Source organism: Clavelina lepadiformis, chromosome 6 (assembly GCF_947623445.1).
Source record: "Clavelina lepadiformis chromosome 6, kaClaLepa1.1, whole genome shotgun sequence".
Lineage (NCBI taxonomy): Eukaryota > Metazoa > Chordata > Ascidiacea > Aplousobranchia > Clavelinidae > Clavelina > Clavelina lepadiformis.
Genome location: NC_135245.1, coordinates 6,774,295 through 6,785,956, shown reverse-complemented (window position 1 = coordinate 6,785,956; position 11,662 = coordinate 6,774,295). Strand labels below are relative to the sequence as shown.

Sequence of the window (11,662 nt, the reverse complement as noted above, 5' to 3'; positions counted from 1 at the left end):
AACTGAAGTCAAAATTCTTCTGACAAACTGTGCGTAGAATTGCGATACAATTCATTAAGATTGAAATTTTTTAAATAGCCTAAAGGATACCAACACATGCTGTAAAAATAGAGCTGGTAAAGCCACAAAAACGTTTGTACATTAGCAAATTTGTCATTTTTTATTTTGTTACGTAACTTGCAGCTTTGTTTATAAGTCAGGAATGAACTCTTCTTCTTACATACTGACATAGGTAACAAGACGTCCAACGTCATTATTACATTATGGTTATGATTATTAATAACTTTTCTTTGGAATTCGAAATATTAGAGAACCGTGTTTAAAAGCTGCAATAATGTTTTGTATGGCTTAAGGAATAACACATTTACTTAATGTCAGTATCATAAAGAACGGACTAAGTTAAAATACTCAGTGAGACTCAAAGACGCAAAAAACACTTAATTAAGAGATCATAACTTACATTGTGCATACATTTGGCAGTCAAATTTTTACGTAAGCATTTCAACTATTTTAAGTAACGCAGATGGATGATGAAAATGGGTTTTGCGTGATTCAAACTGGAGGTATAGCTTTAAAAACATCTAAGTTATATGTATTACATTCTAGAAATATTTGTCGTTTACTTTATTTACCAATAAAATCGTTTATTCCTGAATAATGTTACATCAAAATTTAATAACTGATTCATTTCTTACTTCCTTTTTCTAGGTACAATTGATAAGGCATACCCAAAACGCATCAGTGGCTATGCATTTGAAATTTGTGGCTCAGCTGCAAAGAAAATATTGAAACGTATCAATCCGAATTTCAACTGCGATTTTCTCACGTGTTGTCGTGTTGACTCGCAAGATATGACACAAGAACATAGGTAGGCTATACTTTATTTAGTAAGTTTTCATAATTGGCTTAGGCAACAATTTGAGGATACCTGAGGTATTCTGATAATTGGAATGATATTTTATAAACAATTTTTACCAAGGGAAAAGCTGTTAAGTATGTGTCAATCAAGTCCAAAGAAAAAGATTCTTATCACTCATGGCACAGACACTTTGATTGAAACAGCTGCATATATTCAGAAAAGCAACCTAGAAAAGGTACAATACAATCAATCATTCCAATGCCACACCAGTAAAATAGATAATGATGATTAAGATTCAGTAAAACTTTATTATTTTTTTTGTAGATTGTTGTGCTGACTGGTGCAATCATACCAGAGACTTTTAAAGATTCCGACGCAGATTTCAATGTTGGATTTGCACTGGGTGCAATATCAAGCATTCAAAGTAAAGGGGTTTTTATTGCAATGGATGGCAAACTCTTGGCAGCAGCAAACGTTTCAAGAAATTCAACCACCGGTTGTTATGAAACTAGACAATGAGCAAAGCCTTTTTTGAGAATTGCAGTAACCAATTTACCATTTACCACAACCATTTTACAGTATGATCTATGAAGTGCTAATAATAAAAACTGTACAGTTAATTCATTTCAGTTTCTTTACCCCATAGTAATTTTAGTACAGCACCAATATGTAGTTGTTCATTTTTGCAATGTAAAAGTTAGAACAGTGCACAAACAATACATGCTGTGTTTGAAAAGTAACGAGACTGTGCATGTAATTATTTTGTTTCAAGCGAATATCAAAAGCTATAACATTTCCCCTTCAAAGTCTTCTTGGGCTCTAACACACTTTGCCATCTTCCTCTGCCATACATCTATGCACTACTGGAATGATTTCCCCAGAATCAGTTAAAGCTTCTTGGACACAGATTTTTTATGCCTTTTAAATTGTGAAATCACGTTCCTTTGATGAGTCCCTTGAGCTTGGGGAAGAAGAAACTTTGAAAAGACATCATAACTAAAATGTATTGTATTTCAGATATTGTGTAGTTGCAATTGCAAAAAAACTTATTATTTATGAACTTGCCTGATTTAATCGTTGCAATTACAATTGGTCAATTACATGGTACACCAAAATCTTCTGAGAAATATTAAAATTATATAAATGAGTTTCCCGGTCATTTATCACAATCTAAAAAGTTGCGATTGGCTGGTATAGGAGCATTGGGATTCTCTTGTTGATAAAAGCCTTTCAAAAGTTGCACTGCTCTGTGTGCCTGTTGCCCTCCAATACAATGCAATGTAGGTCCTAAAGACTGTTGCAGCCTTTCATCTTTATGAATGTTTAGTACAGAACCACATCCTCCAAAGCGTTCATTTGAACATCCGTAATAGACAGCGGGAATATTTGCTATTCTCAATGCTGCAGCACACATAATACATGGTTCCACTGTTACATATAGCACTGAGTTCTGCATTACTCTTGACAACTGCCAATTAGCCACTGTGTGACCTTTTTCAGGTAATTCATCATACTTCTTTTGAACATGTGATATTGCATCATCTACAGCTACCATTTCGGCATGCCTTGTAGCATTTTTTGTTTTGTTGACTTGGTTCTTTCCTTTGCCAATTATTTCTTCATTCTTGTACACAATAATACAACCAACCGGCACCTCACCTTGCTGAAGCGCATCCTCTGCATATTCAAAACATTTTTCCATCCACTTTTCATGCATTATTACAAAATACACACCAGTTGTTACTAGCAGGACAATTCCATAATAACACTACGATTACGGTAGGTATCTGGAAAAGACAGGCGGACATATTTTTACAATGGAATTATTCGGACCATTTTGAAGTTATTCCAGTCATCATGTTATTCTACTAAATTAAAAGCACAGAAAGGTCCCTCTGATTTTACCTTTGCAATAAAATGACAATTAAGTGCGACTTTTTATTGTACCAAAATTAGCTTGTTAGACACAGTGTGCATTTACATACTCCACCAGTTGATAAAATCTATATTTCATCCAATTATCCATTAATCAACCTCCAAGTATAGACAGGAGACAGTAATATTGCAATTAGGAAAACCATACTTAAAAAAAAACTATAACAGTTTCCACAGTCAAGTCACGATCAAGATTCTAATTGATCACTTGGATGCCAGTAAAATTACGCCAGTAATTTCTCACAACATGTAAAAACTTAAATAATAAACAGAAACAATAAAACACATATTACACATTGTCAGTATTGCAATCAAGCACACAACAGTTCATGTTCAAAGTAGCAAAATATCAAATATTGTTCAATATACAAACTAAAGAATATTTTTAATGCAATCAAATCTTAGAAAAAAAGGAAGTGAACATTCCTGTGGTTGTATAATTTTAAGAGTTGTATATTGAGAGTTTAGAGAAGTGATCTTATGCCATTAGTTGTGAGTGTGTCTACTTCAAAGATGCTCAAAGCAATTGGTGATTTGTTTTATACAGATGAAAGGCGATAGACAATTAAAAAATTTTGAACTTTAATCACAAATTAAATTTGAAAGCATGATTTTGACATAAAATTACCGATACTAATAGTAAGAAGATTAGTTGAGCTTTATCGCTGAGGGTGCCAAAACTTCAATCCAGTATCCATCTGGATCTTTAATGAACGCTAAACCTTTCATTTTTCCTAAAACAATAAAATATATTGCAGTTCTATAAAGAAAATATATTTTTTACAATACGCTGAATACAGAGATTTTGGTTATCAATAAATAATATTTCAAAGTATAACCAAACAGAAAGTAGTACAGTCATTTGCAGAAGTATTGAACCATTCCTAAAAGAAAACCTGACAACTGTTGCTAGTTATTACAAAATGGAAGCACTAGTTTTGCATCATGTCATTGTTTTTCTATTTATAGGTCCATTGTCTTGATATGGTATGATAACATATATCCTTGGCCTGGGGAAAGTCTTTGCATGACTTAAACCCGGCGATGATACTTCATCCTTCGATGCTAGGTTGCCAAGCTAGCTGATGTACAAATTCCCATTTTCTGTCAAACATATTTTTGATATGTTACCTGTTACCTTTAAAACTGTTCACCAGGTCCATTGAACAGGAGCAAGCGTCGTTACTGCTTTGACCAAGGGCATTAAAAAAACAGTGCAATTGGATATCGAACACAAGACACATATTATTGCAAGACCAGCCCCCTAAGCACTCGGTCACCGAGCCAAAAGTTTTTAGATAGTTTTGGTCTAGTTTCAGACCAGAGTTACCAGTGCTTTGTTTTCCCTTTTGTTATTTTCGTCGATTTTCAGCTACCCAAAAATGGAGAAAATTCGATACCATATGAATGTAGAACATGTTCAGCGTATTGCACTCCACAAAACTGGATCGTCTCAGTGCAGAATATCTTACCAACTTGGTGCTACTAATTCATCCATGCCAAGTGAGTTTTTAACACAGCGAGCAAAGTACTTATGGCATTCAGAAGACAAGAGATAGGTTTCGCAAAACAAATCTACAAGATTACAAATAAAATAGGAATGAACAGAAAACAAATAGGATGTTAGAGCAGTCTAGCATGAGTTTTTGCAAAATGTTTGTGAAATTCTGATCGGAATTATTTTGTGAGGCTTACCATTGTTTTTAGATTTCCAAAAACAAATTGCCCGGTTGAATTTTTTACGGCTTTTTAAATAAATGGTTTAAAGACATTGAGTTGGTCCAATATTTTCTGCTAAAACAGTCCTGCTTTCAGGAGTGCAACAATCTGACAAATTCCACATATTGAACCAATTTTCACTCATTTTTAAGCAGTCAAAAATCAACAAAAATAACAAAACAAAACACGGATCACTCAGGTCTGAAACTAGGCTGGAACTGTATTAAAACAAAAGACGTTTAATAGGAAAAATATAATGCAACATCAATCCTAGCATGATGTAATAACTAGCGACAGTTGTCAAATTGTCAATTTTTCTGGGGTGGTCTGATAGTTTTGCAAATGAATGCACATTACTTACACTAGTTGTGAGCTTATTTATGGGCTTGCTATACCGTACCTCCATCAGGTCTTTTGACATATTCCACCCCAAACTCATCAAAACGTTTGCAAGCAGCATATACATCTGGTACACTTATACCAATATGACCAAATCCACGAGGGTCACTATTACCATTATGATATTTTAACGCATCGTCATTCTCAGAACCCCAGTTGCTTAGAGAGAAAAAAAACAGATTTTAAACAGTTTATACACAATTAATTTCATCAAATATAATTATTCAAAACATAAAGGTTAAGTAACTTTTATTACGCCACATTTTTTCGTAACCCTTCACGGATATACTTACTGAGTTAGCTCAACACATCCAGGTTGTCTGAACATCCATTGTTTTCTTTCAAGCTCATCTGAGGGAACATCTTCAGGGTTGGCATAGCCCATGAAGTAAAGAGAAAACTTCATGGATGGGTAGTGAAGTTGTGCAAGAAGCCTGAAAATCACCAGACCATTTTTAACGTAAACTACAAGTTAAGTTTTTTTGTATACATGTGGTCTTTGCGAAGTCGCTTATCTAGTAACCATTGCTTGAAAAAGACAACCTTAATATATCCAGTTCTCTGCCACTAATGTTTGAGTGCCTACTGGTGGTACACCTACAACCTCAGAATTTTTTTCAGTTGCTTTATAAAGTTTTGTTGCACTATTCTTCATAAAAAGGCTCCCAACTCATAACGAGGAGTGAGCATTTCTTGCGAGGGTATCAGATAGCACAGCGATGATTGGTGGTTTATATGGCATGGTACATTATGGTAATGGAAACATACGTTTAAATCGGTGTTCGACCAACTCAAACATGGTCAACTCAACGCGCTAATGCAAACTAGTGACATTCAAATGTGATGGGTTTTAGAAAATGCCCTGGAATGAACATCTTTTTAATTGCTAAAAAGGTGAGTGGCAGAACGAGTGCGCTCTTATGTGGAAGATCAAAATCACGTTTGATGCTCTTCTTTTCAGTGACGAGCGGAAGCGTGCGTAAAGTAATTTTAAAGGAACGGTTGCCCAGCACTGAGTTTAGTCACAGTTGTAAAATTTTCTGAGAGTACTTTTTCTGTTTATGATCTTATTTTTCTTTGTTCTTTCTTGCGGCGTACGTAAATCTTGGATATATTGTTAGTCAAAATCTGATAGCGGTGATGGTATACTCAACATATGATATGATTTGGTTTTATCATGATAGATGATTGACGTAAATCAGCGCTTCTTAGCCAGCGGGCCACGAAGTCTGCCTAAATGTTTCAGTACTAAAAGTAATTCCGTGAAGTGATAACCTTGATAACCCATTGTGATAACCTTGAGGTTATTGCAAATGCAATTTAGAAACAGGTTGTTTTTAATTCAACTGTATTCTCTGACCGAAATACATAGTCAGTTCAGTGAAATTTACTCAGATAAACTAATGGTTTAAAAAAAATGACCGAGTTAAAAGAGGTTGAGTAGCAATGATTTAGATTTTAGATGATTTGATGTTACCAGTTATTGTAAATCTTTGTGTTTTATTTCTTTGCCAAAAAAGAAGTCATATTTCTGCTCCAATTATTACAACGTTCAAGTGAAATGACGTTTCTCGATTACATCTACTGTGAGAGTTTGTTGTGTTTATTTCATTAAGAGAACTTCTTCCTTATTTATTGTGTTGTTATTAAATGAGTGTAGACCGTAGGTGAGCTCACTTGACAACAGAAGCACTGGTGATTTGGCTTGGTTTGAACATAAACTCGACATATATCTTTCCGGAAAACTCAAACATCCTTTGTGCTTAACCAGCTATGTGTATAATTTGGACCATTCAAGTTTTGTGAGTCTTTTAAAAGCAGTAATTGCATTTACATTTTACATTTTAAAAGACACCAAACAAAAAAAGGAGAAACTTTAGTCACGCAAAGAGTCGTCTCAAGACCACTCAGGTGACCTGCGTTTTTTTAATGTGCAAGCCGCAAAATGCGTACCAAATTCAAGCGCACGTTATTGCTTCTGACTCTGCGGAAGATTTAAAAATGTTTTACTTGTGATCAAAGAGTAAAGACTAAGCACCTCCATTATTAAATGACATAAAAACTTTTTTCAAATTTACCAGCGTAGAACGTGCCACAACAAAGTTCAAACAGCCAATACGAAACATGTTATTGGCCTAAAATCAATAGCCTGACAAAATACGTTTAGATGAGAAGGTCAGACCACATGCAATGAGCTTATCTTTAGCATATTGTTTAAATCAAAGATAGGTCAACAAAAGGAAATAAAAGGCGATAATTTATTTTTTGTTTGTTTTTATAATGACCTGTGTACATTTTTTGGGGACAAATCTGTGTGCGCCCGATTTAGGACGTTTGACCATACATAAAATATGTAAGTGTACAGCTATAAACAAACAATTTTAATGAGTTGAAAATTCTAAAATAGAAGTTATGTAAAAATTTGTTTGTACGCTTGCATATTTATGTTGAGAACATCAACATGTTGTTGAAAATAGTTATTACTTTATGACATATGATATATATACATATTTCGATAAAATTGTTTTTGGTTTAATCAGGTGTAGCAAGTTGTACTCTGGCAATTGCACAGGGCCTCCATAAACGAAATGAAGAAGAGAAGGGGATTCAAAAAAACTAGAGACAAGGTTTATTAATTTTTGCAATAATAGAATGTATACTTCAAATAAAACTATGCATAGCATGATGTGCCATTCCAGAGATATATATGCATCAATACAACTTTGTTTGGGACTTGCTTATATCTTCATTTACAACATTTTGTATTTACCTCATGCCCAACACTTTTGAGTAGAATTCAAGAGACTTCTTAGGGTCCTTAACACGCAACATAGTCTGCTGCATCACAAAATCCTAAAAATAAAGGTTTAAGTATGAAAACAGGTAACATGCAATAAATTTTAACTGTTTTTTTCTGATGTAAATACACAACAATCACCTTTGTTTCCTTTACTGGTTCATAAATGCTTGCAGCAATTTCTTCATCAGAAAGTCTTGAAGTTTCAGTACTTGCCATTGCCAAGAACAAAAAACACCTACTTTTTCAGATCGGCTGAAATACATGCATCAAGCAATAAACAGTGTAAGTGTCATTATCCTTAAAAAAAATTAAGGAAATTTAAACAAAGTTTGAAAATCATCGGCAGTTATAGTAATTGAAATTCTTTTGGCCGATATTCAATATCTGTTATTTACACCGTAGCATTTGCAGTCTATACAAGTTCAGGTTTGTTGTACCGTATTGTGAATACTATAATGAAGGTCAATGCAACTATACCATTTAACTAAGGTCCTTTACAAAAAATGAAGACAGAAAGTTGTGATTAACCTTTTAATGCTTTGAATTATGTGCCTCGGATGATTGGTTTTTCAACTTTGTTTGAATGATTGTTTCGCTGTAAACAATGTGCTGTTAGAAATGTGATTACATTTCCCTACACAAAGTGTTTCAGCAACCCAGGCTGGCTGCTAGGCTAGGGTCGGGTTAAAAGAGATGTCTCGTGGCCATGGCAACCAAATTTTGTGTTGAGCATCCAAAATTGAGCTGAATGAATGCCCTCATTGGTTTTTCATTGAATCAGTGGCACATTACTTCTCCATGAGGTTGCCTATGTGACTGATGTCTGAATAATGCCATTGTTTCAGGCTTAATCTGTGTCAGCAGTGGTGGGTACAAACTACGGTAGTGGCAATGCCACTAATGGTTCGAATTAAAGCTCACTACTTTTTGTGAGTATGTAGGCTTATCATGTTCGGTGAAGATAAAATGTAAATATCACAAATAGTATTCTCTACCAACAATAGAATGGCGTGCTGATAAAATCAAAGTCAGTTATATTCCTCTTTGAATTTCTTGGCATGTGGCCTTTTGCAACTTATTCTGTTTCGAATGACCTTATCCATGAATTCTGATCGAATTGCGTTGCTTAACATAATAAAATGGATGAGTACAACAATAGGCTAGGACGAAATTTTTCACTTAATTTACGAAATTTATTAAAGTATTAAAACATAATGAAAACATGTAGGGCGTAACACCTGAGAGAAATTAAAACACGTGAGGTTTAACACGCTAAACCAGCGGTTCCCAAACTGGGATCCGTAAAGAAGTTTCAGAGGGTCCGCAAAGAGAATTAGTCTTTAAAGCTTTAAAGCAGTGTCAGAGGGAGGATATAGTACACGACATGAGAGTTGCACTATCCAAAACTAAACCAAACATTGATGAGTTATTTGCAGCAAAACAAGTGCACCCATCCCATTAAATTAAACGCTTATCGTATTTGATAGTTTTTGCTTTTTCTTTCATTTGTGTGGTTTTTGCAATTTTCCTATACCATTCTTTGATTTTTATAGGGCCACGAAATATCAAATAATTGCAAAGGGTCCGCCAGGCAAAATTTTTAGAAAAGTTTGGAAACAACTGCGCTAAACAAAAACAAAACATGTGGGGCGTAAAACCTGTGAAAAATTAAAACATGTGAGGTTTAACACGCTAAACAAAACACGTGAGGCGTCACACCTGAATAAAAAAGAAAAAAAAAGCATGAATAATTAATAAATAGAATTAAGATTGCTGCAAAATAAACAAACAACAACAACACGAGCAATTCATATCAAAAGCATCGTTGTCAACTCTCGTGTATTTATAGACTTGATATCATTAAATACACGGTTCACTGCAGCAAATTTCGGAACGCGCCACTTGTTACCTTTCAGCGGTTCTACCCTCAAGGGACTACCGATAATGTTAACTATACTGAAATCACTTATCTCTTTTTGCGGTCACCACGATTGCATTCCAATCGGGAGAGCTTTTATTATTCACCATACTGAAAGGGAAAATGATAAGGCTGAGTGATTTTGAAGTTATAAGGCAGTAAACGCATTAATGCCGGTAGTAGAATTCCTTTAGCAACAAGTACAATGTAGCTTTTCATCCACAATTGGAAAGTAGAGACCCACTTTTCATGTAGGCTTAAATGGTTTAAAGACTTTGCCATTCTATTTCCTTGTTTAGTGAGTCTACTTTATTAGCTTTTTGCAATAGACATGGGCGGAAAGAAACTGCTTTATGAAAACATTTTTAACATATAAAACAAAGGTTTACATTTTAAAAGACACTAAAGAAAAAGAGAAAAAACTTTAGTCACGCGAAGAGTCGTCTTAAGAACACTCAGGTGACCTGCAAAACATGTTATTTTGAAACAAAATTTGTGTTTCTTTTCGATGGCGGTCACCACCAAAAATGGTCTTTTTGTCTTGTTTTACTTAAATGCAAGTTGAAATGTCAAAGATTATTTATTATAGTCGTTATTAATCGCATTTATTTTCTGACAAACATTTCCCGAAACTTAATTGCTTATCATAACTTTATCGCCATAGTGTGTGATCTACTTTTACACGAGACGTGATATTTCTCGTGGGCTTCGTGCAATCTGATATCACTTTAACTGTTTAGCAATGTCATTGCAATACTTTCCATACTCGATTTATGGTCGTAGCAATAGTTATCAAAGGAAGGTTATTACGTCACATTACAATCTGCTTTTGGCCGGTTTGGGAAAACGGCAATGCGGGCCATGAGCCGAGTGTAGGTCTTGCAATTATTTCAATTGCGTGCGACACAGCAAACATATACAGATAAAAAGATATTTATCGATGCTTTGTGCGCATAACATATACCGGTACCAAAAAGTAGGTTACATAATAACGTAATATGTACCAAACGTTTGTAACAGCAGTTCCGTTATATAAGTTTCTTAATTATTGTCAATTAAGTGCAACAAAGCTAAAAATATTCTTGAAAGTGAAGAATATTAAATTGTTGAACATCGGCATCTACAGTTATAGAAGGTTCTTAATACTGTACTCTCGTCCATTAATCGTTTGTGGCAAATGCGACCAAAACAAAACTCTTCATCATGGGACTCCATGAAATTTCCTTTAACATTTAAAACAAATAATGATATGCAATTACAGTTGCAGTAAGACACATAATTTACAATGCAAATTTGATGTTTGCAACGTACGAATGCGATTGGTGTCCTAAAATTAGGCTGAGTGAAAATATTTTTTAATCGCCAAATTCTCTCTCTCTCCAAAGAGATTTAAGTGTTTAAATCTCTTTGCTCTCTCCCATTAAGATTAAAATTATTTTGGGTGGTATGCTATCATAACAAAAACTATGAATTGTGCAATAAATCTTTTTTGATTAAGCGATAATAACAGCGGAGTTGTCAGTTGTGAAATGAAATGGATAGTAACTAGTCTTACCGTCGGCTCACTAGATGAGTAGTTAGAGCGCTGGACTTGCAAAAATAAGGCCCACGTTGGCGTATCTGATACCCAGTAGCGCTACTGTTGTGATGCTCTTGGGCAAGATACTGCTTGATCCTGTCCAGCTCTCCTGGTAAACAATTCTAACTTCAGTTAATACAATATAAAATATCCAAAAAAATTTTTTCAATAGGAACTTTCACAATGGCTAGCTCTGGAATTGACGCTTGAGCGATGAGAAATTATGGCCGAGTTTAGATCGTGCAAAGATATTCCACAGTTCGAGGTTAATGATTAAAATTATGATACTATACCATACCAAATAACAATAAGTAAAAGTATTTGCAATTTCAGTGTCAAGTTTTTTTTATGTATACATATTTGCGCGCCAGTATTGTACGCCACAATTACGCGCAAGGCTGCCACTCGTAGGGATTTTACCCTACGGTAGGGTTTTTTGGCCCCTTGTAGGGT

The 11,662-nt window shown here is 34.6% G+C and overlaps 3 protein-coding genes across 3 annotated transcripts; 1 reads left to right on the top strand and 2 right to left on the bottom strand.

Annotated features, from left to right (window-relative positions):
* The first annotated feature begins 463 nt into the window (after nucleotides 1–463).
* LOC143462750 (putative L-asparaginase periplasmic) lies at nucleotides 464–1,966 on the top strand. The gene is made up of 4 exons (XM_076961009.1): nucleotides 464–563; nucleotides 709–868; nucleotides 980–1,094; nucleotides 1,184–1,966. The coding sequence occupies exons 1-4, from the start codon at nucleotides 524–526 to the stop codon at nucleotides 1,376–1,378; spliced, it is 510 nt and encodes a 169-aa protein (XP_076817124.1). The 5' UTR covers nucleotides 464–523; the 3' UTR covers nucleotides 1,379–1,966.
* Nucleotides 1,455–2,640, bottom strand: LOC143462748 (tRNA-specific adenosine deaminase 2-like). Its single transcript, XM_076961007.1, has one exon. It carries the CDS (start codon nucleotides 2,574–2,576, stop codon nucleotides 2,016–2,018), a length of 561 nt encoding a protein of 186 aa, XP_076817122.1. The 5' UTR covers nucleotides 2,577–2,640; the 3' UTR covers nucleotides 1,455–2,015.
* A 143-nt stretch (nucleotides 2,641–2,783) lies between these two features.
* On the bottom strand, nucleotides 2,784–7,988 carry LOC143462749 (lactoylglutathione lyase-like). Its single transcript, XM_076961008.1, has 5 exons — nucleotides 7,851–7,988; nucleotides 7,683–7,765; nucleotides 5,206–5,346; nucleotides 4,914–5,071; nucleotides 2,784–3,528 (listed from the first exon to the last, which is right to left on the bottom strand). The coding sequence occupies exons 1-5, from the start codon at nucleotides 7,926–7,928 to the stop codon at nucleotides 3,443–3,445; spliced, it is 546 nt and encodes a 181-aa protein (XP_076817123.1). The 5' UTR covers nucleotides 7,929–7,988; the 3' UTR covers nucleotides 2,784–3,442.
* Nucleotides 7,989–11,662: the final 3,674 nt, after the last annotated feature.